Genomic DNA, 26,759 nt, shown 5'->3' with positions numbered 1-26,759 from the left:
AAATAATACCAATAGAAAAAAAAAAGAATATGGACATAACAATGAAAAAAAAAAATTCATCAGTTTTATAATATTTTTTTGGAACAAATTTATTGTTTAGTATTTTGACGTTTTTTAGTTTGTTTATTTTTCAATTTTGATTTCAATAAGCACTAACAGTTACAGGAATTGGAACTTTAATTACCATCTTATTATCAAAAATAACATTTGCACTAACATAATATAACCTGCTGAGAAGGCATGTTTGAAAACTGGGAACAATAGTTTTAGTGTTTGGGATATTTTTTTTGAAATCCCACTTAATTGAGCAATTAATTTGATTTTGATTTTGAGATTGAAATGAAGAGAATTGTTCAACATTTAAAATTTGGAATTTGTCTTGTTCAATTTTAATTGCTTGCAATGCTTCCATTGCATGAATGATATCAATTGGGAATTTTTTAGTAATTGAATCATCTAATTCTTTAAAGTCATCATCAAATTTTTTTAAATTTCTAGAAAAATTTAAAAGATAGGAATTCATGAAAATTGAAGGAGAAAGTTTAATTGGAATAGATTTGATAGATGAAACTGTAATTGAGGTAAAATCTAGAGTAATTTTTTCAACTTTGGGCAAACTTTTCAAGTCTTTAGGGAAATTAATTTTAAAATCAAATATCTTTAATTGATTTGGATCGGAGATGTCATATTTAGATTGTTTAGCTTTATGGAAAATCTTTGGGTGAATATAAGGGAAATAATAGTTTGGTAAGTCAATAGTTGCATGTATTGATTTAATCTGATCGTTAGATAGTTTAAGGGATTTTCTTTGAAATAATTTATTAGAAGTGTGAACCTCGACTTCTGAAGTAGTAGTATAATTGGAAGTATCAAGATTTGGATGAGAAGGATTTTGTTGAGAATTATTGAAAAAATCCATATATTTCAACTGACAAAATTCTAATTCCTTTTGAGCCATTAAAGCCTCTTCTTTAATAGAAAAGTTTTTATTATCATCGGTAATATTTTTGTTTTGTTCCTCCTGTTCTTCTTTATATTTAAAAATTTTAATAATGTTTTCCTTTGATTCAAGTAAAGAATTGTAAAAGGTGTCCAATTGATCAGTTGATGTTGCATTTTTAAAATCTGAATTTAGACAATTGATAGAGTTATTTAAAGAATTTTTTTGAACGATAGGAATAAATCTCAAGTAGTATTGAGAGTTTTTAGTGACTCTTAAATCAGGAGGAGTATAATAGTCATTTGAAGTATTATTTGGAGATTGAATTAATTTGGCATTGACTGAGTAATAAACACAAGTGTTGTGGTTGTAATCTTTTGTTAAAATAGTTGAGCCATTAAGGTTATTGACGTAGTCTATACCAGTTAATATATTTGGAGTTAGATCGCTGAAGTTTGGAACTTGATGGTTATTGACACCAAATGAAGGAGGTAAGGATAAATGGCTGAGGATATTGTGACGACAAGAGTTATCTAAGACATTTGAAGAAGGGATTTTAAAGATGAAGTTTTTCTTGTATTTGATATGGGGTAGAAGGATTCTGTTTGAAGGTAGGCCCAAATAGTGTGTTTCTAATTTATTTGTTAGTGGGTTTTTAACGTTTGTTTGGTAATGGCCAAAGTTATAGGATAGTTTATTTAAAGAAGGTTTTATGTAACCATAAGACCAGGAGGCACTTAAATCCACCATTTTGAGGAAGTTTTTAGTCATCAATTTGTTGGTTGATTTTTGAATTACAATGTGACCTTCCAAGGAGATGTAGAAATTATCAAAGTTGACTGGTTTTTTGGAGATGTTTTCGATCAATGCGTAGCCATATACAATTGCGTCATTATTGAGTTCGATGATTTTGTCAGGATGTGATAATAAGATTATGGATAGTTTTACAAAGGCGTTATTTGATTTTTTCAAAGAAAGGATTTTGTCAAAATTAATTGAAGTGTCAAGCAAATCAACTGGGGTATTTGACTCAACCGATGTATCAGAGTTGTTAGAGATGTTAGAGAAATTAGAATTACGTGAGTTTGTAGAATTGGTGGAGTTTATGGAATTTAATGAGTTATTTGAAATATAAGAGTTGTATGAATTGTTTGTAGTTGAGGATGTATAATTGTTTGTAGTTGAGGATGTATTTGTGTTAATTGAGCTTGCATTTGAGATTCTTCTTGCTTGAGGATTATAGTTAATGTTGAGATAGTTATTGTCTTGATGAAGATTGTCATTGTTGATTGAATAATAATCAGGTAATGGAATCAAATGAGGGCTGTTATCGATATTGTTATTATTATCACTATCATTGGTATTGGTATTAGTAATGGCATTGGTATTCATATTGTTGGAATCATCTTCATTGGGGGTTGCGGATGTATTGCTGTTTTGGGAGTAGTTATGGGGGCTTTTGTTTATTGGGGAGTTTATAAACGTCTGATGCATCTGAAAAGATGGTAGAATATCAAACAACTGGTTGTCATCAACTATTGTAGAGTCTTGAGAAAGAAGATAATAAAAAGTTAGTAAGGAAGATCAGATCAAACAGAAAATAGGGCAAAAAGGAGTGAAATTCGATGCTCCAGATCGTAATTTTAGATTGAAGGCATACGGCACCAGAGGAAAACAAAATACATACTTAAAACAGACATGGCGAAATACAGTTAGTGTTGGAGATGCGATGAGCTGGAGTAGGACAGTGTGGAAATGTGTCTCGATTGCGAGAAGAAAAAGCAGCAGCAGTCTGGAGATGAAGAGAGTGGAACAGCGAGAGTTGAAGAAACAAGAGAAAGAAGAGCTGGATCTGACAGCAATCGCAGCTTATATACCTCTCCCCAGATCCAGGGCTGTGGCCGTGGAATTTCCGGCACACGCACCCGACTGCCGGATCACATGCCAAGACACGCTTTCTGAGTCATGCTGCGCTATTCATGCGTACACACGCAGTAGTGAGCTTAAGTCCCACTTTCCGAATCCAGACAGTCATTTTCTGGAGCTCTTGGTATGATGAAACACGTTTTAGCTGGAGGACTGCTCTTAAGGGTCTCTAATCGATATTGGCACTGTAATTTATTCGCAAGCCTAAAAGAATAGAAGTTTCCACTTTTCTGTTATTCTTGATTAGCAGTACCGGACGTGTTGCACTGATTGGCCTGCCAGCTGTCGAGTATTGTTGAATGATAAATCTTAAACAAAAAATAAGATTGTTCAAAGTTTAAGTTTTTTGGCTTCTTTGTTTGAAAACCATCATGTTCTCTATCTTAAAGTAAAACATTGGAGATCCCCATTTTAAATCTATCGTACAATTCCAAATTAAAATAATGATTACTAACATGCTCCTTACGTTTTGGTTTATAAATTTGCCGCTTTTGATACACCTCGCTGATAAGCACCCTCTAAACATAATGCTGTATCACAATATTCAAATGTGGATATAGAAAATTAGTGTGGTTACTGTGTGATCATGGTTTAGCAGTATTAGGAGGTAATCCAGTGGGAATAGTTGATTTTAGTGATTTTTGTTATACGTAAGGTTTTTTTTGTTTCAATTAAATGGTTCAATAATATTCCATGGCATTTAAATAAAATAAATAATAAAAAAAGTTGAACTGGCTGAACAGGTCGAAGAAGTCAAAGAAATCAAAGAAATCAAAATTGAGCAGTTACCTCATTATATAGTGGTCCAAAATAGAAGTGATTGCTGCTTGAGCATGCATAGTTGCTCTTTATGGCTTGCTTATTTTTATTTTCTGATAACCCCTACGTAATATCAACACCATCATCTCTTGGAAACAAAGCATTCTGATTATTACATCTCATAGTATCTCATAGTATCTCAAAGTATCTTAAAGTATCTCATAGTATCTTATAGTGCTTTGAGTTTGCTGTTCTTCCGGTTCTAGACCCAACAGAAGGATAAATGCACTGCGACCAACTCCCAACCCTTTGCAGACCTCGCTCCCAACAGCGGAAGAGAGGTCCACAGAGAAACCCCTGAGAAGAGCAGGAAATGGCCGTTTGTTTCCCTGTTCCTTTCATGCCCGGCTTCTGCACACGACAACCGCTACCCGGCTCTGCCGCTCTTCTCTAACTGCGGCCTCCCATTGGCCAGCAGAAATCTGGGGTAAATAAACACCACCTCTAGCGCTGGAATTCTTCCCTTTTCGGCCTCATTTGGCTACACCTCTCTATAAGGTTTCTATAAGGTTTCTCTTTTCTCTCTGTATAATGGAATATTTCTTCATTATAACGCTATTCTTCCAGCCCAACGAACACCTGATTTGGATCCACTCACATATAAATATCCTAATCTATCTTCAACTGCCTCTTTCTTTTTTTGCCCACCTATCGTTCTTCTCTTTTTTCTTCTCCCTCTCCTGTTTTTACTCCACGTCTCACTTGTTCCACCTACCATGTTCTTTCTCTCCTCAACATCAACCAGTTCTGAATCCGCCGAGTCGCCAACTGCCAACAACAATTTCATATACACCATTGACTATTACGACCAAATCACCGAAGATTTCAGTGTTTACGAGAAAGAACTATATTCAAGCGATTTAAAGGTCGACAATGCCTATTATATGATCCAAGAGTGCGAAAGTATACAAGAGATGAGTGAGTTTTTAGATCAAGTAAAAATCATCAATTCTGACGACATTGAGGATGAGCCTATCACTTTGAATGAAAAATCTAACGACAGCATTACCTCCCAACAGAATCTATAAATATTTCGATTTAAAAGAATCCAATTTCAATAATTCAAATCAATATCCTTCATTTGAATCCTCATTTTTTCTAATATCCAAAAACAATACCTGTTTTATAATCAACCTATGGTTCCCTATGTCCCCCATGTCTTTTTTTTCTTTTCTTAATTGGTTTACATCTGCTGGTTTGGATTAGACTTTACCTTTGATTTTATTTATTTCTACACCTTTTTTTTATATCATCCGATTTATTACACTCAAGCATCTTACGACGCTTTTTTTTATATCTAGACCTACATTAGATCTCTTATAGAATATACATCATTTCTTTTTTTTATCTCTCGTTTTCGACCTTTATTCAATGTAATACACTGCATATTGACGCGCGTACGCATATACAAGCACTTAAAATCTGAATAATTTTTTTATTTTGTGTTGTTTTTTATTCTTCCATTTCCTTTAACATCATCAGAAACAATTGATTTTACTTTTCTTATTTACTTGAATGATTAAGAATTTTGCAAACTCTTTCAAAAGATTAATAATGAATGAACCATCTTCAAAGAAAAAAATCATCGTAATAGTTGGTACGACTGGTGTGGGTAAATCAAAATTCTCAATTCAACTAGCTGAAAGATACAATGGCGAAATTATCAATGCTGACTCAATGCAAATGTATAAAGATTTAGATCTAATAACAAACAAACATCCAATCAACGAAAGACAGGGAATACCTCATCATATCATGAATCATATACCCTGGGACAATGAATACAATATCCATAGATTTAAAAATGAAGCGCTATCTAAAATTAACCAAATTCATTCAATTAATAAAATCCCAATAATTATTGGTGGAACTCATTATTATCTCCAATCTCTACTATTCAAAAATAAAACAATAACAACAAATCTCACACAATTCGATAACGAAAACACTTTCAACATCAACAAATCTGATACTTATGATACTTATAATCAATTATCAACTGACGAAAAAAATTTACTAAAATCAAATGATTCCCTGAAAATTTTTAATAAACTAAAAGAAATTGACCCAGTTTTATCCCAGAAATTTCATCCCAACGATACAAGAAGAATTAAAAGAGCCTTAGAAATTTGTCTTTTGACTAACAAAAAAACAAGTGATTTATATCAACAACAAAATTTAAACCAAATCTCAGAATCCTCTTTAAGATTCAACACTCTAGTCTTTTGGGTCTGGTCAAACCAATCAATTTTAAACCAAAGATTGGACGATAGAGTAGATGACATGATCAACAATGGTGCAATAGATGAAATATCCTCATTATATAATCTTTATTTATCAAAATCTATAAAACCTGACTGTCAACATGGGGTCTGGCAAGTCATTGGCTTTAAAGAATTTTTACCTTGGTTAAATTATACAAATCAAAGTGAAAAAAAAATTGACAACGTTATCGCTAAAAAGTTATTCAACCAATCAGTGGAAAATATGAAAATAAAAACAAGACAATACTCTAAACAACAAATTAAATGGATTAAAAAAACCCTTTGTTTTGAACTTGCAAAGGAGTCAAAACATTACTTCATAAATGGTGGATTAATATTCTTACTTGACACTTCAAACCTCGATAATTGGAACTCCAATATCACAATTAGATCCCAACAAATAATGGATACATTTTTAGCCAATAAATCTAGTTACAACTTACCTCAAGCACCAGAAGGTTTAACTGATATGATACAAATTAATGAAGAAAAATTTAATAAGCCAACCTGGAAACATTATCAATGTGATGTTTGTAAACAGAAAAATGGCGATCCTTTAATAATAGTTGGCGAGGAAACTTGGAAAATTCACTTAAATAGTAACAAACATAAATCTACAATTAATAGAGGAAAGAGAAAAAAGGAATATGAAGAATGGTTGAAAAAGAAAAATATGGAACATGATTCATTAAATGATTCTAATTGAACTGTCAAAAGCGATTAATTATTTAAAAAAAAAATTAAAAAAATTAAAAGTTAAAAATCCGGAAAATTGAATTATTAATATCTGGTATATACTATACTATATCTAACCAAATCTGATTTGTTGATTAGGATTCCAAAGTCCACCTGGTCTTGAATTGGATTGAGGAGCAACAACTTCAGCCCCTGAAATTTGATTATTTCTATTAGAATTAAATTTGGTATTTGCATTTGTATTGGTATTTGAATTAACAGTTTCATTGAAATCATTGTAGTAATTATTTTCATTTTGATTATCATCTTCATCATCTTCATCATCGTCATCATCATCACTATCTTCCACTTCAATAGGATCACTTTTTTTCATATATTGATTTAATTCGCTAGTTTTAATTAAATTTAAGTTGTTAGTATTAATGAGAATTTTTATAAGTTAGTCTCACAGGTAAATTGTAAATTATTAAACAAACAATAATAAAATTGCCAAAAATACTTACGATTCTAGTTCTCTAGCTTCCAATCGTCTCTCATAAACGTACTCATCGATATTTTTCAATAAATTTGATGCATTAACGATAAAATCATTATAAAAATTTATACCTTCATTGAAATTTGTTATCAATTCCATAAAATTTGAATAAACTAATTCAAATCTATGAAATATACCTTGTTTCATCTTATCAGATGATTGAAAGTAAACATCGGATTTTTGAATAAATTTTTTGTTCAAAACCTATATTTATATATTTATGTTAGTTATTTATTTTTCTATTGTGTTGTGTTTAAATTTAAATAAAACTTACTTCAATCTTCTCTTGAATTAAATTTTGCTTTTGTTTTTGTTGATCAAAAAAATTTAAATCACTTTCAAAGTTGCTAATATGTTTTTCATAAACTTTATTAAAAATATTCATCTTTTCTTCATCCAATTCTTCATTTGAGTCATATATATTATCACTGTTTGAGCTTGAATTTTCTGATAATTTATGTAGGGTTTCTATTGAATTTGTGTCTTGAAATCTTTTATATTCTTGAATGATCTTGGGTAGGATAGTTAATTGTTGATTTTTAATATCAACAGTTTCCAAAAAACTACTTCTTTCAGCTTTTAAAGAAATCAATTGACTTATAAGAGATTTAAGAGAGTTTGCTGTTTTTAGAGTTTCTGAGTCTATAGCCATTGGGGAATTATGGTAACTATTAGGTGGTGTAGTTGAAATAATTTTAATTATATATTTTTTTAGGTCATTGCTATCAAAATTTAATAAAAGCTTTAAATCATTTTCTATATCAAGAAAACTGTTTAAAATGACTTGGTCGCCACTTTTTGCTTGAACTAAATAATCTTCTAGACTTTGAATTTTATCCCAATAATCCTTTGAAGAAACATGTGATGGTGGTCTTGTCCAATATCTTAAGCCATAATTTGATTTTAAATAATCGTCTTCATTTTTTTCAATATTTAATCTTTCTTTACAACCATCAATTAAATGATTTGAGTCCAAAGTCAATTTCTTGATATCACTTAAAGTGCTTTGTAATTTTTGAAGACCACCCAAATTTTTCATTTCATGAATATTATCAAGTAAAGATTCAGGTAATTGAAAATCATCTAAATTTGGTTGATTAATTAGTAAATCAATTGAAGAAGGCAAGTTTCTTTCGGCTAAAAATCTGTTGAGAATATTATTTAAGGAATTAATTGGTTCGACTATTTTTTGTTTAATAAACAGTTGTTGACGTTCTTTATAGGCTTGAGAAGTACAAATAATAAAATAAGGTAGTAAAGATGAGAATAATAAGTTTCCATAATTTTTTGAGTCATTAATTTTGTTAATTTTGTTAATCTTGTTAATTTTATTATTATCGTCATCATCATCATTTGATTTAATTTTTAAGAATGAGATTGGTTTTTCGAGTTCATCTATTATTAAAGATTTTACCATATCAATTTTAACAATTTCAGACAACTTATTAAAATCCGGTACAGGTTTTAAATAGATCAAATCATTATCTCTTTCGGCAATTTTCAAGGTTTCTTTTAAAACCACATTTAAACCTTCTAAATCGCTGACAACTAAAGACGATAGGTTGCCTCTCTTTCTTAAAGACTGATTTGAGTAATTTAAAGCCAATTTTAATCTTGAGACTTGTTCACCATAGTTTAACTGTGAACAAGACATCTTCGAATGTCTGAATTGGGCTACTGCTAAAAAATGGTTTTGTTTTGCAGTTAAATGGTCTAGCCATTTTGAAGTAAAAGAATCAGATTTTGTAGTGAATTCCAAAGAGGTTTTATAAAAATCAGCAACAGAGGAAGCTAGTCTAGCTATTATTGAATCTTTTAAATCATTTGAAATAGCCTTTTGCCAAAAGGTTTCTTGAGCTTGTGCTAGCATTGTGTATTTCAAGACATTGATTGATTGAATTTGGAAATCTAAAGGAAGATCGAAATTTAGTTTGTTGTCTAATTTAAAGGAATAATTTAAAATAAACTGAAAGCAACCGGCTGCGTATTGAAAATAAAGACAAGATTTTTTAATAGAGTCTTCAGAGTTTCTGAGTTGAAGTATAGCCAATTGGGAATAAAAAGCACCCAAATTGTAAATGATATTAAAAATTTCCCAGTAGATGGAAGTGATTGAAATCGGAGAAGTAGAATTATAGGACAAGGTGCCATACCATGAAAAGGAGGTTAGATCAATTGGGAATTTTAATAGTAGAGAGTTTAGATGAATAAAGTATTTTTTCAAGTGAGTTAGATCATCAGTGGATATTATTGGATCAATAACTTGTTCTCTTAAATTGTGGAAAAATAAGATATCATCTTTAAAAGAATCAGCAGTTTGAAAATACTCTTTGGATATAACGTCATTTAAAATTTGATTGAAATCAAGAGAAACAGTCTTTCTCAAGGGAATAAATAGTAAATTGGAACTCATTGTGATAAATCAAAACCCAGAAATCATCAAAAGGCTGTTAAAAAGAAAAAAAATTATGAAGTAATTAAATGTAAATAAAGATATAAAATAACTATAATGTTCAGTCACATGACTAAGCAGTTAAATAATCCATACGAGTGGATTCAATTGCAGTCGCGTATTAATACATGTGCATTGACGTGCATTCTGACGGATTTTCGAAAACGAGTGCAATTTTTCGAAAAACGGTGAAAATGATTTCCCGAGTTCGAACTTTTCAGTTTTAAGATGCGTCAATGCGAAAGTACGAAAGTACGAAAGTAAACAGATTAATAGAATAAACAACAAACGAGATTAGCATATACAATAAACCCTTTAAATGATAAGATAATAAATACATCAGACCGAATTTAGAAAAAAAACAAAAAACAAGATAAGAAGAAATAATAAAATGGAAGAAAAGTAGAAATAGAATTGGAAATAGAAAATAAAGATGAATGCAAAAATTGGTTTCAAACTGCACAACCAGAACTATGAGAGCAAAGAAAGACAAAGCCGAAAAAAAGTGAAATAATGAAACAATGAGATAATGAAATAATGAAGGAAAAAAATAGGGATCGAGGCAACTGAAGAGTAATGAAACTCAAATTATATGGAATAAGTGACACCGGGGAATATTATAGTAAATTTCAAACCGAATTGGTATTTATCATTTAAATTATTTAGCTGATTGAGGATTTTTTTTCTTGGATCGAATTGAGTATATGATTCTTTTACGTGAGTTATGAGGATATTCAAGCCATTTAAAGAATTTTGGTGAGTAATTTTTGTGTTATTTTTTTTGTGTAGATTTTGCAATTTCTCATTTAGAGAGATGAATTCGTTGAATAGGTTATTTGGGGTCATATGGCCATATAAAGGCACACCATCTGGTAAGTTTTCAGTTGAGCATTCAATGATGATGCCAGACAATTGATTTTTGTAGATTAGAAGCGAAGCGTGGTCCCAGATTTTGCCATTTTTGATTGAGTTTGCTTCAAAGTCACCAAAGATTAGGATTGAGTTAAGATTGAAATTGTTTTGGATGAAGAAACAGTTACTTTTGTAGATTTGGTGATTGAGAGATCCGTCACTGACTACTCCATGATTTAGGCTAAAGGGTTTTATGTTGAAGATGCTGTTTAAATTGATGTTGAGGTTTTTTTCATCGTTGATTTCTATAAATTGGAGTAGTTTGTCGTATTTGGACAAATCGGGCCAAATTATTCCATTGAAGATGTGTGTTTTTAGGGCATTTATGGTAAAGTTTGAGCCATATATCTTTTTTGATAGGTAGTTGTTTGAAGAGTTTTGGTTAAAGCCCGCAGAGTTGATGATGAGAGCTAGAATGTGGTCTAGATGAGGATGGGTTATGAAGTAGCTTTCGATTAGATCAAATAGTTTTGAAGTGATTTGGGAAGGGTTTAGCTTTAGTTGTGTGCAATTTAGATTTAGAGTGGATAGTGAGCAGTTTGTGTAGTCTAAAAAGTTTAAAGAATCATTGTAGGAGTTTAAGATAAGGTTATTGCTATGAATTTTTCCAATTATTTTGTTAGTGGTGGTTGTATTAGTATCAGTATTGGTATCGGTATTGGTATTGGTATTGGTGTTGACGGATGTGTTTTTGAATAGAAATTCGTTTTCATTTGAGATCATTTTGTTAAATGAAGCATAGCCTGAACCAGCATCAATACAGATGAAATGGTTAATGAGATTTTGACTTAGGATTGAGGTGTATGATATGTTTGATGTTTTGATAAGATATGAGCAGCAATTAATTTCTAGAGGACCACCACTTGAACCTAGGACGGATATGTCGAATTTTATATCCTTTTTTTTGATGGTATTGTTGAAGTTGTTGATATTGAAGTTTTTGTTGTTCATATTTGAATTGTTGAAGATCTGGGTTACCATAATTTTTTTTCCGATTGAAAAAAAAAAAGATAAAAAAAAAAGTGGAACCAAGAATATACGATCTAGAAGTGAGTAAGAGAATAGGAAGATGGAAGATGATTTTGAATGAATATTGAATAGGTCTTTTTAATAAAATAATTCCCAGTACTGACAAGTAAATATATTTATATATAAATATAAATATATTGGTTAATTAGTATGAGTTAAAAAAAATGAAAATGAAAATGAAAATGAAAATGAAAATGAAAATGAAAATGAAAATGAAAATAAAAATGAAAATGAAAATAAAAATGGAAAAGCCCAAAAAAATGAAAATGAGAGTAACAAAAAAAAAAAGCTAAAAGCAGTATGAATGAGTAAGATCAGTAGAATGATTAAGTTAGAAAATAAAGGATGATGATGTAGGAACTAGGACAGATTGGAGATTATGGATATCGTATTAGAATTAATGGAGAATAGAGTAAATAAAGAAGTGTATACAGAAAAGAGAAAGAGAAGAAGAGAAGAAGAGAAGAAAAAAAAGAAAAAAAGAAGAGAAAAAGGAAAAGGGAATAGAGAAGTTGGGAGAAAGAGTGAGGTTTTGAAGGATTAATAAATGATTTAGTTTGGATAGAATAACATTGACTATTGACTATTGACTATTGATTATTGAATATTGAATATTGAATATTGAATATCAAAAGAAAAACATATCTCATAATAAAGTACTAAATACTAAAAGTGAATCAAATTTTAAATATTAAATCAGGATGGAAAGTTAAAGTTTAAAGACTGAAATTGGGAAAGAAGAAAAAAGTTTTGGGAAATATAAGAGTTTTGAAAGTTTGCAGCGATTTAAGAGCTTTTCCACAAAAAAAGAAATAAGATTCAGGGAAAGAAACAAAAGTGCTCAAAGGAAACAGATTTTTGTTGAGAGTACCCTATGAAAAGCTGATAGAAGGTTGATGGAAAGTTGATAGAAGGTAGACTGGTATTAATGTTAGAGGAATAGCAGTGATGATCTTTCCAGAGAGACGATCTACTGGAATTCTAAATTCAGATTATGAAATTGGTGATAACAGTGCAGAAACAACAAAAAAGAGAAAAGACGACAAGAGGAAATAGGTCTGAGAAAAACGGGACCAGAACAGCGGTCGTAAAGGCAGTCGAGGACACGTCGGGACGTATTGTTCCCGTTTTGTTCGCTTACTGGTTTTGTGGCTTCTAGAAACACCCTGCCAGCCAATCACAGTGCGTCCCACTTCTGCGCTGCGTTGCGTCTCCTTCCAGTTCTGGCTTTGTCGCTCCCAGCACGCACATCATACGCACACCACACGCAGCGTAACCTTCAGGGTGTGTGTCACTCTCTCTTGCACGCTCGCACCAGCAATACGGTATATGCATACTTCTGCATAAAGCACACACAATCGCGTCTACCGCAGCCCTGGCCGACGTTTTCTTGTGGGTGAAGTGTTCTTCCTCTGCTGTTTCTGCTGCCTCTGCTGCCTCTGTGACCAGTTTTCTCTGCTTCTCTTCCCCATGTCCTTCTCGTTTGCCTCCCTCAAAGAGTCTATTCCCTCCAAAGCAGACTTCAAGTCCAAAACTGATTTCAAGCACAGCTCCCAGCCCTCTCCTTTGGCATCTGCCTCTTTGAGCTCCTACTCTGACCTGTCTTCTGTTCGTCCTCTAGCTGCTTTAAAAGACCCAAAGTCTTTTCCTGCTCCACCAAGAAGAAATCCTACTCTTGATACTCTAAGGTCTAAATCTCCTTCTCAAGTCCCAGCCCAACCACAGCTTCAACCACAGCTTCAACCACAGCTTCAACCACAACCCCAGGCTCAACCCCAGGTTCAACTTCAACCCCAATATCAGCAATATCAACAGTATCAACAACCAGCTGCTATATCACTACCTCAGCTATTTTCTCGTCCTATACCTCCTCCACCACAACCACAACCACAACCACAACCACAAAACACTTATGCTGTTAATCAGCCTTTATCATCTTTAGTTGCTTCAATTCCTGCTCAATCGGTAATTAACAATACTCTTCAAAATGCTAACAACAACCAATTGCAATCAACTATCTTGACCAATGTCGTTTCAAATCAATTAAATAAAACTTCAACCTCCAACCTTCCTCAACAACAGCCAGAACTACAACATCCCCCACAACCAGCATTGTCTTTTTCAAAGCCTTACCATAATCCTCCTCCACCTCAATTACAACAACAACCACAGTTATCTCTGTCTTCTTCGGAAGAAGATTTGCGAGCTTCTTATAAAAGGCCTGCAATGCCTTTACCTCCAAGTAATCCCACAATAACAACACCCGCTCCCAATTCTACTTATACTTCAGTCCCTGCTTATACTCCAGCTCCAGCTCCAGCTCTGGTTTCTGTTCCAGTTTCTGCTTCTAGTATTATTCCTGCTACCACCCCAATTGTTTCAACATCTCCGGTTTCTAATCTTAACACTCAAAACAAAGAAAAATTTGAAGATAAAAAAGAAAATCCCAAAATTCCAAAACCTGCTCCCGATCCTCTTTCTTTCACTCCACCACCAGTTCATAAAGCAAGAGGAACAAAAAATCAATCTTCACCTATAAACCCATCCCAGACATCAAAATTAAAACCACACCTGAATAACAACCAATCTATCCCTCCTTTACCAAAGAGAAAAACAGATATCACTTCTCAAAACACTTCAAAGCTCCCACCTCCTGCCTCATTTGAACCTCCTCCAAGACCCTTTGGAAGTAAAGCTCCAATTTTCACTGATAATGTCATTCAATCCATTCAAAATTCTCGTAAACAAGAAACTGAAGTAGAATTACAAGAAGCTGCAACAATACCAAGACCGACAATCAGAAATAACTCTCTTTCTCCTTCTCCTTCCTCTTCTCGTGTTTCTACTCCTTCTTATCCCACATCAAACTCTTCAAATAATAATAACACTCTGATTTCAACAAATAAAATCGATATTTCAGCTCTACCCCCTCCACCAAGACCCTACGGTAGCACTGCTCCAATATTTAAAAATCATATAAATATCAATCCAAAAACACATCAAGTCGACGATCCCGAGGTCAAAAAATTAATTGGTGAAACTAATAAAAGTTATCATGTTAATTCCATTCACAATCCTCCCACCCATACTACAAATATCCCAATTAAAAACCCTATTATCGATAATAATATACTCAATCATAATCCAAACTCATTGGAATTTAACGTGAATAGCAATAGAGCAAAATTCTTACAATCAAAGGGCATATTTCCTCAAGCAATAGAAAATGAATCTGGCGTTACAGAAAATCAACCAAATAACTCGGATAATTCTTCAAATATTGCTTCATCAAATTTGTCAAATAATTCTCCAATTCAAGATGAAAAAAATCACATTAATATACTCAAACCTAAACCATCTGCACCAACTCCTCCTGCATCCAGATCTTCAACTATTTTAACAACAAAACCAAAACCAAAACCACCAATCACTAAACCAAAACCAAAATTAAAACCAAAACCAAAAAGTTTTATACAATCATCTCACAATGAGAATCTAAAAAAAGATCTTGAAATCGAAATTGAAAATAAAAATGAAAACAAAAATGAAAATATAACTAAAAGTAAAATTGAAAATAAAACTGATAATAAAACTGATAATAATTTGTCATCTGTTCCTAAAGCTAACACTCCCAAAATTTCAAATGAAAAATCTGATGATGATTTTATTGCATCTCTAAGAGGCTCTTTACGTCACACAAATGACAATGCCATTAAAAGATTAGAAAAAACAAATTTGTCAAAACAAGAATCTGATGATGGGCCTCAAATACAAATAATAACACCTTCACCAGATATCTTGCCCCGAAAAATTTCTCACAATAACGTCTCAGAAAAAAAGAATTTAGGACTGCCAGTTCAAAAGTTTCCAATAATTAAACCCAAACCAAAAGTATTACCTAAACCTGTTTTAAAACCCAAACCAAATTCATTGGCTTCCAAACCAGCTGTTTTAAAACCAACAACAGTTCCAAAACCTCATTTTTCAAAATTTGAAGAAAAGAATAAAGGTAAACCGGTTGAAGAAAATATTTTCAAACCTAAACTACGTCATGTATCTTTACCAAAGGTCTTACAAGATGTTCAAAATGATCAAAAAGTTATTGAAGAAAAAAACAAAGAAGAGATTAAAATAGCATTTTCAACAACAAAATCTAGACCTCCCTTGTCACCACCTCCTATAATAGAAAGAAAATGGCTATCTGCTGCTCCAGTTATAATAAGTGAACTTCAAAATAGGAATTCTGCACCAAAAACAGCACCAAAACCAAGTAGAAGGTCATCAGTTCCACCACCCCCGCCAGCTTCTCGTAGAGCAGCAAAACCACCACCTCCTCGATTAGTCTCAACGAACTCCATAGTGAAAAAATGGAAAGCACCCGAATTAGATTTGGAATTAAGTTCATGTTGGTTTTCAAATAACTCAAATAAATTACCAAAATGTTTTTCTGGGTTTAATTATTCAAAAAGTTATGGCTATTCAAATAATGATGCCTTTAGCATTTACTGTTTTAGATTCCCTGATTTGTCAATGGTTAAAATAAAGTTTGAATGGGATAAAAGTGCACCTAATTTACTTAAAACATTGAGGATTAGTAGAAGTGATACTCCCCCACCTCAGGCAAGTAAATCAGAATTGATCGAAGGGCATAAACAATTTGGATTACACATTACTAGTTGGTGTGAGGACAGATTAGGCGAACAAGTTGGAAATGGAGAATGTTGGACATTGGCTCATGACTCATTAGAAAAAGCTTGTGGTAAGTATGCATTTGTTTCTGATGGATTAAATCATGGAGCATTGATTTATAAGATGACTGGGGATAATGGTAGATTGGAAACTGAGCCTTCAGAACCATTAGACGAAATCAGGGAAGGTGATATTTTGCAATTTAAAAGTTGTATATTCAAAAATGAAAGAACAACACAATATTGTGGCAGTCCAGATCATACAGCTGTTATTTCAAAAATTAAAGAGAAAAATGGAATAAACGGTTATAAATTAGAAGTCTTTCAACAAAATTCCGGCGGAGTTAAAAATGTCACAATTGGTGAATTTAAATTAAGTGAATTAATTGAAGGAGAGATAAAAATATTTAGACCAATGCCAGCTACTTGGGCAGGAGAAATGAATTCCAAATGGCCTTAAATAATTCTTAATGTTTTAGAATTAATTGAAGTAATTGAAAATACATTAAGATATAAATATGACATTGGAAAGCAATCATGAACTATAAATAAAAATTTATAAAAAAAAGATTTATAATAAATAATAGATGATCATATAATATATAGAAGTATGAGAGTTTACAATAAACTGAAAATTTTCAGAGTTTATGTAAAATATGAGATAAAAACAAAGAAAAAAAGACACAAATAAAAAACAAAAAAAAGAAAAAGAAAAAACAAAAGCAGGGCTCAGAAATGCACCTTGTAATGAAAGATAGACAAACAAAAACCTGGGAAATAAAATTATAAATTAAAATCAGTAACTCATTTCAATAACGATCTATTAAATCAATGTAACAATTTGTTGAATCAATGTAACAAAGATTTGAATTCTTCAAAATCAATTTCACCATCATTATTTGTATCTGCTTCAGCAAACATTGCACGAATTTCAGCGTCATTCAAACGTTCCCCAATCGAAGCTAATGCTTCTTTTAATTCATCAAAAGACACTGTTCCATTTGAATCTTTATCAAAGACCCTGAAAGCCTCACGCAATTCGGCGTCTGTGTCTGAATCATGTATGGTTCTTGTCATCATTACAACAAATTCTTGAAAATCAATAGTGCCATCACTGTTGGCATCAATCTCGTTAATCATATCCTGAAGCTCAGCATTGGTAGGATTTTGACCCAAAGATCTCATGGCACTAGCAAGCTCTTCTATAGATATAGTGCCACTCTTGTCGACATCGAAAAGAGAAAAGGCCTCCTTAAATTCCTCGAGCTGTTGCTTGTTGAGATGGTTCATCTTCCTATGTTTCAACAAATGCCCACACAAAAGCTGTTTACACAAAGTTCACTTCCTTTTATATCCACACGGGTGTCCCCAGCCACCGCTATGGTACCAATCGGCCGCCTCTACCACAGCGCTGGATCTAGACGCGAAATGAGCGCGAGAGTTGAGGGACGTATATGGGACAGAAGGCAGATGCAGCAGGTGCAACAGAGTATATAGTATAAGGTGTGGCAGAGACAGCTCGTCGTTCATGGCTGTCTGGTCTAGGCGTCTTTCTTGTCTTCGTCCTTTCTATCCACTTCTTTGTCTTTTTCTTCGTTTTTGTCTTCGTTTTTGTCTTCGTCTTCATCTTCGTCCTTCTCTTCGTCGCCTTCAGTGTAGTTCCAGAGCAACCTTAAATCGTTTGATAGCCAGGCTTTGACAACTGTGAATATAATAATAGATGGACACAAGTATAGCAAAGCAGGCTGGGCAGCATGGAAGACATTTAGGAATAACATCGTTAAAGATAACCCAAAGACATACGAAATAATCGCATTATGAAAGTAAGACTTTGTGTAAGCATTTAAATGGTGAAATTCAGTTTTTTCTTTTTGGCTTTCATGATATTTAAATAAATCAAATCTTAAACACAATGAGATGAAAATACCAGGGATAACTATATCGCCTAAGCCTAACATTGACATTTTAATTATAGGTATTAAACCGGTAAAGTCATAATCTTTAATTTCTGGGGCTCTTGGAATCAAAATTTTAACAGGAATTTCCATATTTGTCGCAACTGTGACCATAATATCAGTTCCAAATACGAAATAAATATCATAAAAGAACAATCCAGTTAACATTATGAACCCAGTTTTAAATGAATTGATTTTAGCATTTTGAATGCCAAATATTGAAAAACATGATCCTAATATATTACTCAATACCCAATTGTTATTACCATTATATTTTATATGGATCGCTGTGAAGACAATACTTAATGGTAATGCAAGAACTTCGGCCGATGAAAAATAAAAATTGCTCAATTGTTTATCACTTTGAATAACGGATGGCGGTTTTTTCTTTTTGTTTTTCTTTTCGTTTTTTTCATCTTTTGATTTATCCTTATCATCGGGTTTTTTTTCATTTTTAATTTCATTTTCAATTTCAAGTTTAATTTCATCTGAATTTGTTGTTTTATTATTTTTTGATTTAGTGTCAAATTTCCAAAAGAGTTTTTTAAAATCGTTGAAATTTGACAATTCTGTTTTTTTTTCATTTTCAATTGCGTCTTCATTCATCTCAAGACCAGCAGGATTAATTTCATCATCAACTGAAAAAGAGAGTCTATATCTCGAAATAAAAATCGAAGATTTTAATCCAACATAATAACAAAGATTCCTAACCATTGATTTAATTAAAAACACAAGTGTAAAATAAATCGCAGACACGCTAACGAGCCCAATATAATATTGAAAGAATAGTAGTATTTTTTCCTTTGAAAAATTTTTAAATCCATAGTACAATGAAGTTAAAGTCAAACCACCTAATATCGGCATCATAATTGCATTGGATTCCTTAATAACTGTTTCCTCTCTTGATACTGTATCCATATCGGATTGGTCAAATAACGGATGTTCCCTTGAAGGTTTCAAAGCATTACGAGGCTTTTCGATTGTTGTAAAGCTTCCAACATAAATTAGCAAGGTTGCAATAAATAATATTATCACTGAAGAAATTAGTATTTCTAAAGACTTTTCAATTAAATTTGCCTCAACAATTTCGGATAATTTATAAGTTTTCGAAAAAAGACTAATCTCATGGTCATTACCAGCCAGCTCACTATTCAAACCATAATCGGTTAAACATTTCTTTAAACTATCAATTACTATCGAATTGAATGGATTATAATAAAGCAAGTAGGATAATCGCAACGAACCTTGGTCGAAAAATGATAGCGTTTCAAAAGTTTTGTTCAGGTACAAAGTAGAATTGAAAACTAGATCAACAGCAGCTTCTGTTATATTGTTAGAACCCATCCTTGAATATCAGCCAGCACTCAATCCAATTAGAACAAATGCGATGGTTGTTCTGATATATATAATAACACGTTTGGCCCCGAAAAGATCCAGTAATGGGGTTGAGTTTTGAAGATGAAAAGTTTACCCGGCCTATTATTGAATAAGTAAGCGCTTACGTAAGCGGTTCTTTTGTGCCGAGGACGTTTTTTGTGTGTGTTTTGATTTGAAACTGAAGAAAAGAACTGTTTTTGATAGTGGATGATAATGTGCAGAGGGATTTGGCTGAGTTGTGGAAAATGTTTTTTCTGCAAATTTCCCAGTAAATTCCAACTTAAAATGAGACTAACCAGAGTTTAGACTGGACTTAGTTGCACATAATGACTAGTTCCAAGTATTTGTTTATTGGTTCAATAGATCGTATATTGTATCAAACGTAAAACTGTCAAAATTCAAGTGTTGGATCAAAATATTGAACTAAAAATAAAAATAAAAAATGTCCAAGCTTTGGAAAAAAGATGTTGATAAGATAAAAAAGAAGAATTAAAAAATTATCACAATTGAAATGTAAATGCTAAACAAAAGTCCATTATGGTATTACAGTTTTGAATTTCTTGTTGAAACCTCGTAGTTTTCGGTAGCTGATTAAGTAATAAAACTGAAAATTTGACTAAATCTACTGGAACTCAATTAAATCGGATAATAAGATTAGAGCTTGTAAGTGAATACTAATTTCCCCTGGTCATTGTAATTAAAATGTTTCAAGTCATATACTAGCAATAGAATGACAACTAGTCAAATATGCTTTTCTTCAACATGAGACCCCAACTCAACTGGAAATATATGATGGATAGGGGGTAAGACAGTCTGCTTTTGTGATGGTTGAATGTGACAATTATTTTCAAGCAACAAGCTTTCTGTGGAGGTGATGTTAGGATACAAATTAAATCTCAAATTGAGCCCTGAGTAAAATCCTGAATGATTGAATGAAATCTGATTTAAGGCTAAATTATTAGGATCAAATTTGTAGGGCAGATAGGCAGATTGATTATTTTGTGTCTCACTATTATTGTGGTTGTCTCTGGAGGTGTAAACATGGGCATAGGTTGGAATATGGTTGTTATTAACTTGATTATTATCATGCTCAAAAGTGTTCTCATTGTATTGTGTGTTATTGTTATGGTGTGTGTAATTTTTATTGATGCAAATAGGGCTGTTGTAACTGCTTATAGGACTGCTATTAATATCAATTAACCCACTGTTTAAAATTTGGTTTGAAGTTGGTTTTGAAGTGTGCCTCAATTTTTGTTTGAGATGTGATTCTATATGTCTTTGTAAATTCCCATTTGAATCTGTTGTATAATGACAATAATCGCATTTCTTATCCTTTTTTTTCTTATGTCTTTTGATATGTTTGTCTGCATAGCTTTGATAATCAAAACCAATAAAGGAAAAAACGCAATCAGGATAGCAACACTTGTAAATCTTGACTAGATAGTATTTTGTTTTATCCAAATGGCTGATATAATCAATAAGATAATTAAAAGTAGAAGAGCATCTTGAACATTTCCACCCTCCTATATTGATTGTCTTGGGCTCAAACTTGGTTTTTAAAAAAGCCTTGACAAAAGGGCTGTTGTAATTCACAGTTTTGTCCTGTAAACATTTTTTGTGTGCTTCCATTGTGTGCAGTTTTTGCTTCTTTCGAGATCTATCACCCAGATTTATGTTATTGTGAGAGTAGAAAACGATACTTGGTCTCTTATTGTTATTTTCATTATTAACTTCGCCGTGAATCATGTTGATAATAAACTTAAAGATAGTGGAAATTGGTTATAATGATAACTGGAAATGATTAGAGACTTGGAATGGAAAACAGATAGCATCCAGCCAAAAATACGCTGAGAATTGAGACAAATTAAATATAAAAGTGGTGCTTAGTAAACGAATACCTTCGATAGGTTAATTACCCCAATATTTATATTTTTGGCTATCAACTGTATCATTTTTAGTACAATGTAACATATTGCGGTTCTTACAGTACCCTTGTATCTGTTGTAGAATATACAATTTGAGTGCTTTTTCCAGCTCTCACCACATTATCAGTCGACTGACATGAACTGAACTGGAACAGAAAGCTCATACTCAAGTCTTCCAATTAAACAAGGCCCAGGCTCTTCAATGGTTTATGTAATCATGTAAACAATGGACTTCAAAGAAGCCCACATTAAAACTCACAATCCAATTCGAAAGCACATAGCGATTCTTTTTCCTGTTACATCTAGTTGCTTCCAACTAGCAGCTCCAACAAAAGGCAGACCTTTTCAAAGTAACAGTTCATAGTTACTGCCTCATTTCAAAAGTAATTCCAGGACTCAAACTCTCAACGCAAAGAGCATGTTGAAAGCAGGTAATTGCTGCTATTGTGAAGCGTTTTAGGAAGACCAAAGTGTTCCTTTCGTTCTCCTGTTTCTGAGAAAGCACATCCTTTTGTAGCAGTGGCATTCAAAGTGCTGTGTCACTTTTATTATAATTATTCTCCCTCTGCTAACGTATGTGATGATAACATTTAGAACAGCTGGATTGGATTGTACAGAACCTGCACTGTAGTTCTGTATACTATTACGTCTTTCTAATTGGTGGCACACTATTACAGAAAGTATTACAACAGCAATATTCCAGAGAGCGTTATAAAAGATTTTTCAACACAGTTCAATCCATTTCTCGAAGTATAATTAGGGATTTATCAGCCATATTCTTAGCAGTTTAACTATTATTATGATTATCATTGATTCGTTGAGGTTTATTCAACGTCTTTTCAATCATATCATTTAAATATCAGGGCATATTGGTTTCAATTTGTTTCAAAATCTGTTTTGAAAAATGTGATATATCAATTTTAATCCTTTATTTCTCTTTATAAACTAACATCGCAGAATTATTAAGGTATAAGTCAATCGCCAAATGGTATTTTGTTTAGTTTTTTTTTCGAAATAACAACAGATAGCAGTGTCTTTTAATATATTTATATCCAGAACTGATGGAATATTACGACAAGTTTTCAATATAGTTTTGTTTTGGTGAAATTTAAACAGCTTTTTTCAGCTTTTAGATGTTGGTTAATTTATCCCTTCCAGTTTCAACAACAAAATATTATTATTATTATTATTATTATTATCAATAGCATATTTGTATCATCTCATTTATTATTATGAGAAGACGCTGGAGGAATATTATATTATATTATATTATCTCAAATTGATTAAATTATAAGCTGCCTTTTTTTTTGTTGTTTTCTGCTGTTTTTTTGTTTTATTTTTAATTAAAAGTCAGGGTTTTTGGTTTTAATATCACCAAGAATAATAAGGAAATTATCAAGAACAATAGGGAAATTATCAGGAATAATAGGGAAATTGTTGATGATATTACAAAAGAATACCAAATTATTTATTTAACAAAAATTGGTAGTAAAAACTTTAGTTTTGGGAGAATTACTATTATTATTTATTTTAAAAAAGCATTAACGTTGCTATTATTTTTAAACTTGGGATTATCTTTAAACATGGGATTATCTTTATATTTGAGATTATAAAGTGCTGAAAAGCAGTATAGGATGAATTGAATAATTCGTTTTATTATCATTCAAAAATTTGAAACCAATAGAATAAGATAGATTGTCTAATAATGATTATGGCAATATTGATTATGATAATACTGACTATGGCATTATTGAATAATGCTCAATAATGCTAATCAATGTTGAATATTATTGAATAAGGTTAAATAAAGTCGAATAAAATTCGCTAAAACTTGATATTATTTGATAAAATTAATGAAAATTAATGAAAATTAATAAAAATTCAGGATTAATGAAAATGAAAGCGCTTTAATAAGTCAATAGAGATACTGTCATTCTTTACTTGGTTTTATATGATCATTAAATTGTATAAAACACTGAATATCATTTATTGATTGGCATCTTAAGGGATATGAAAAAGAAATCCAAAAAAAGAAAACGACCAAGTAATAGGATTGTTTTTTCTTTTATTACTAAGCTTAATGTTGTTTGGACTGTTTAAACAAATCAATCGAGCTTATGGGAAGAAAAAAGGAATAATAACAGAGGAATAGAAGGACCATGATGATAATTTAACAACAACCTTTAATGTTTTGTTTAGTGTTAATCAGCTAAGTTTGGCTTGGTTTTAGTTTCTGCTTTTGTTTGAAAAATGAAGGCAACTAAATTCTAATACTGGAATGTTTTGATATCTGATTATTTGAAATTTGTTCTTTGAATTAATGGATATTTGAGCCAACAGTAAAGTTATTTGATTAGTTGGGTTTCTTTCTTCTTCTTTGACGATGGGCAAAATAACATGGTTTCAAAGAAGGAAAAAAACAATGATTATGCTTTTATTTTTAAAAGAGAAAACACCCAACAAAGCGATGTTCATTTCAAAAAATATAGAGTTAAATATTCCGAATGGACTAACTTGATAGATGAATTGCTATTGAGCTTTACATTTATTCTTTGAGCTTTAAAACTACTGGATTATATTATGTACAAATTTCAACAAATTACAAGAGTTCTATACATTCTCTCTCATAAATCCGAACCCTGTGAAAATACATTTAAGACAAAAAGACATTTATATGGCAAGACTTGATTTTTATTGGTTAGAGAACTAAAAATTACAATAAGAGCATAAGGGCCATAGAAACATCATATATATAACATATAGGTACAATGTAGAGACCAGTTGTGTTTCAATATCACTTACATCAATCTGGATTATGGCAGTTTATTTATACCAGAGAAACTTCTTATACATACACCTGCTGAGTGGACTCCCTCTTTTTGAAGCACCATCATGTTGGCTGTCTAAAAATGTTTAAAAAAAAGGCTTCAAGCCTCAAATTGACACCAAGAGAACAGTTACTCTGAATATTTAGCATCTTCAAACACAACACATCTTGCACCACTTTGATGAAACAATACATCTGCGTCTGTTCCAGCTGTGTTTTCTCCAGAAATGATCAATGCTTCCTCTGGTTTCTTCCATGTTTCCTTTCCGATATTGCTAGAAAAGAACCGAAAATCCAGGGAAAAGCAGTCCAGGCCGGGTTCGAACACAAGACCTGCTGGACAAAAATCAGCCCCGCATCTGTGGCGCCGTTGTTTTCACCAGCCACAGATTGAAGGTGCTGTTGAAGAAATACCAGTTACTTCGGCTAATGTATATATATATATATATCAGTCGTTTATTATGACTGGAAAACAAAAGAGCCAAAATTAATCAAAACTAGGATAGGACCTAATATTGAAAAAAAGAAAATTAATTTGCTTCTTCAATCTAAAATACTTATTTAAATTTTTGCTTATCATTGATATTTGGCTTCAACAACACTTTATCATTCATTATTTTAGTTAAAGGTCACACAAACTTCTCCATAACTATTCCTTGGATGAATTTGCGGTTTGTGTTTCTCAAGACGCCAAAATTCTTTGGAAGAATTTGAGAGAAGTTGCCAACAATATATTTTTCATAAATGATCTCTCTTTTTAAGTAATCAAATAGATTTTGATATGGATGAACTTTTTCATCCTCAAATAACAAATAGTTAACTGTTTTCTTGAAAACAGCGTTATCATCATCAATTCCTTTTGATTCTGTAACAAGAAAATCAAAACTATACTTTGCAGAAAAGATTCGTGGAATTAATGCAAACTTTTCAAAATAAGAGAGAGACATAGTGACTTTGAACACTAGTTTTTTCTATATCTGTAAAATGGTAATTTATTTTGGTACACATTCATTCCCAATGATCTGTTTCGTAATCTCAAATTTCTATGGTCAATTAAATTATCAATAAGCTTTGTAAATGAAGTAGAATTATTCCTAATTAGACTTTGTATACTTTCAATGTTAGCATCTTGCTTCTGGCTCAAGCTTTTAGCTCTATTTTCATCAACTTTAGATGGATGAGTCAATAGTCGTTCATCAAAGTGGTTAAATTTATTTTTGATACCATCTTGATTCTCATAAAATCCAATCTTATGCATATAAAGTTCATTATCATTTTCTAAATTAATATTATTTTTATCATTATTTTCATTACTATTTTTATTACTATTTTTATTATCCTTATTATCACCATTATACCTCAAAAAAGTGCTCCAAATATTATTAATATCTGAATTAATACAGTTAGCTTCTGAAATTGCTGTTCCATACTAAGAATGTAGTTCAATATCACTAGAGATAGATGGTGAGCTCTTTATCTAGTCATCACAATTATTTACGTAAATTCTGCCATCAAGTGCTGGTTTAGGATTAAAATTGGTATTTGAATTTTCACTAGCCTCCTCCCATAGACCCAATTTTAATTGCACCATATATAATTGATAAATTCATAATTATTTTTTGAACTGTGAAAGTCCTTGGAACTAATATCTTTTTGTAGATGAATGTCTCTATTTCTTGTAACAAATTAAAATAGTAAAGTATTTTTTCTTTTAATTTCATCTTTTGCAACAAAAGAAACATTTAGTGATTTTGTTTTAATCGAAGCACAATTATTGGCATTAGTTACATTTATCTATACCAAGGAAATAACCATTTTAGTATCTTTATTATTAGCATGAAAGTAATGGTATATAGCACGTTGCTTAAATCCCAGTCGCGTTTTCGCCGATTAGTTTGCAATACATTTTATTTCTTGGTGATTGTTCCTTTACCTAATACCTTAAAACAATAATTCTTATTTTCTTGCCAAATCTCGATATGTTCCTTTATCTTCAACAACGTCAAATTTTTTATCAAAAGACTTTACAGAAAGCCAAATTATTTGCCTAAAAGGCCACAAGTCTCAAAAATCGAAAAACTCCTTTTCTCTCTCTGTTTCAAAACAATAAAAACCATAATGAAACCCAGAAATCTTCAAAAACTTCATACTCATAATCAAATTTGATGTGTTTAAATAACAAGTTAGGAGAAAAATCTAGAGTTAATGGTGTTAACATTTGCAGTATTGTCTGAAATTGCAAATCAAATAAAGACCATTTTTGTAGAAACCAAATTTTCTGAGTCAAGAATTATTAGCTTCTCGCTAATTTCTTGATCCATATATCTATCCATATACATATAAAGAGAGCCTATGCTGAATTACTTTTATGATAATTTATGGGGGTTGTATCAAAACTATCTATTTTATTTTAA

At 31.7% G+C, this 26,759-nt stretch overlaps 11 protein-coding genes across 11 annotated transcripts; 4 read left to right on the top strand and 7 right to left on the bottom strand.

The window, feature by feature from the left end:
* Positions 1 to 43: 43 nt before the first annotated feature.
* ASCRUDRAFT_75482 (uncharacterized protein) lies at positions 44 to 2,655 on the bottom strand. Its single transcript, XM_020193078.1, has one exon. The coding sequence runs from the start codon at positions 2,432 to 2,434 to the stop codon at positions 143 to 145; it is 2,292 nt and encodes a 763-aa protein (XP_020047779.1). The 5' UTR covers positions 2,435 to 2,655; the 3' UTR covers positions 44 to 142.
* Positions 2,656 to 4,122: 1,467 nt separating this feature from the next.
* Positions 4,123 to 4,769, top strand: ASCRUDRAFT_142510 (uncharacterized protein). The gene has a single exon (XM_020189186.1). The coding sequence runs from the start codon at positions 4,217 to 4,219 to the stop codon at positions 4,547 to 4,549; it is 333 nt and encodes a 110-aa protein (XP_020047778.1). The 5' UTR covers positions 4,123 to 4,216; the 3' UTR covers positions 4,550 to 4,769.
* Positions 4,770 to 5,239: 470 nt separating this feature from the next.
* Positions 5,240 to 6,655, top strand: MOD5 (tRNA dimethylallyltransferase; the record flags this gene model as incomplete). Its single annotated transcript, XM_020190464.1, has 1 exon — positions 5,240 to 6,655. One exon carries the CDS (start codon positions 5,240 to 5,242, stop codon positions 6,653 to 6,655), a length of 1,416 nt encoding a protein of 471 aa, XP_020047777.1.
* Positions 6,656 to 7,144: 489 nt separating this feature from the next.
* Positions 7,145 to 9,593, bottom strand: RIM20 (Rim20p; the record flags this gene model as incomplete). The annotated part of the gene is made up of 2 exons (XM_020190484.1): positions 7,145 to 7,384; positions 7,455 to 9,593. 2 exons carry the CDS (start codon positions 9,591 to 9,593, stop codon positions 7,145 to 7,147), a joined length of 2,379 nt encoding a protein of 792 aa, XP_020047776.1.
* A 627-nt stretch (positions 9,594 to 10,220) lies between these two features.
* On the bottom strand, positions 10,221 to 11,438 carry PDE1 (3',5'-cyclic-nucleotide phosphodiesterase PDE1; the record flags this gene model as incomplete). The annotated part of the gene is made up of 1 exon (XM_020189448.2): positions 10,221 to 11,438. A coding segment is annotated over one exon (1,218 nt), but the record flags the coding sequence as incomplete, so codon positions are not given.
* A 389-nt stretch (positions 11,439 to 11,827) lies between these two features.
* On the top strand, positions 11,828 to 12,566 carry ASCRUDRAFT_75476 (uncharacterized protein). The gene has a single exon (XM_020193077.1). It carries the CDS (start codon positions 11,953 to 11,955, stop codon positions 12,115 to 12,117), a length of 165 nt encoding a protein of 54 aa, XP_020047774.1. The 5' UTR covers positions 11,828 to 11,952; the 3' UTR covers positions 12,118 to 12,566.
* Positions 12,567 to 13,025: 459 nt separating this feature from the next.
* ASCRUDRAFT_75475 (uncharacterized protein) lies at positions 13,026 to 16,965 on the top strand. The gene has a single exon (XM_020193076.1). It carries the CDS (start codon positions 13,044 to 13,046, stop codon positions 16,719 to 16,721), a length of 3,678 nt encoding a protein of 1,225 aa, XP_020047773.1. The 5' UTR covers positions 13,026 to 13,043; the 3' UTR covers positions 16,722 to 16,965.
* A 145-nt stretch (positions 16,966 to 17,110) lies between these two features.
* ASCRUDRAFT_34061 (EF-hand) lies at positions 17,111 to 17,551 on the bottom strand (the record flags this gene model as incomplete). The annotated part of the gene is made up of 1 exon (XM_020190487.1): positions 17,111 to 17,551. The coding sequence occupies one exon, from the start codon at positions 17,549 to 17,551 to the stop codon at positions 17,111 to 17,113; it is 441 nt and encodes a 146-aa protein (XP_020047772.1).
* Positions 17,552 to 17,862: 311 nt separating this feature from the next.
* YPF1 (aspartic endopeptidase) lies at positions 17,863 to 18,495 on the bottom strand (the record flags this gene model as incomplete). Its single annotated transcript, XM_020189592.1, has 1 exon — positions 17,863 to 18,495. A coding segment is annotated over one exon (633 nt), but the record flags the coding sequence as incomplete, so codon positions are not given.
* A 1,591-nt stretch (positions 18,496 to 20,086) lies between these two features.
* On the bottom strand, positions 20,087 to 21,566 carry ASCRUDRAFT_75473 (uncharacterized protein). The gene has a single exon (XM_020193075.1). The coding sequence runs from the start codon at positions 21,337 to 21,339 to the stop codon at positions 20,335 to 20,337; it is 1,005 nt and encodes a 334-aa protein (XP_020047770.1). The 5' UTR covers positions 21,340 to 21,566; the 3' UTR covers positions 20,087 to 20,334.
* Positions 21,567 to 24,974: 3,408 nt separating this feature from the next.
* ASCRUDRAFT_69958 (uncharacterized protein) lies at positions 24,975 to 25,936 on the bottom strand (the record flags this gene model as incomplete). The annotated part of the gene is made up of 3 exons (XM_020191733.1): positions 24,975 to 25,316; positions 25,352 to 25,774; positions 25,844 to 25,936. The coding sequence occupies 3 exons, from the start codon at positions 25,934 to 25,936 to the stop codon at positions 24,975 to 24,977; spliced, it is 858 nt and encodes a 285-aa protein (XP_020047769.1).
* Positions 25,937 to 26,759: the final 823 nt, after the last annotated feature.

This window comes from Ascoidea rubescens, assembly GCF_001661345.1.
Source record: "Ascoidea rubescens DSM 1968 unplaced genomic scaffold ASCRUscaffold_5, whole genome shotgun sequence".
Taxonomy (NCBI): domain Eukaryota; kingdom Fungi; phylum Ascomycota; class Saccharomycetes; order Ascoideales; family Ascoideaceae; genus Ascoidea; species Ascoidea rubescens.
The sequence above is the reverse complement of the archived record's forward strand: the minus strand, read 5'-3'. Positions and strand labels throughout refer to the sequence as shown.

Bases quoted from the DNA above. Each gene is read 5' to 3' on its own strand.
- ASCRUDRAFT_75475 (XM_020193076.1), top strand. From the start codon at position 13,044: ATGTCCTTCTCGTTTGCCTCCCTCAAAGAGTCTATTCCCTCCAAAGCA.
- ASCRUDRAFT_142510 (XM_020189186.1), top strand. From the start codon at position 4,217: ATGGAATATTTCTTCATTATAACGCTATTCTTCCAGCCCAACGAACAC.
- ASCRUDRAFT_75482 (XM_020193078.1), bottom strand. From the start codon at position 2,434: ATGCATCAGACGTTTATAAACTCCCCAATAAACAAAAGCCCCCATAAC.
- ASCRUDRAFT_75473 (XM_020193075.1), bottom strand. From the start codon at position 21,339: ATGATTCACGGCGAAGTTAATAATGAAAATAACAATAAGAGACCAAGT.
- ASCRUDRAFT_75476 (XM_020193077.1), top strand. From the start codon at position 11,953: ATGGATATCGTATTAGAATTAATGGAGAATAGAGTAAATAAAGAAGTG.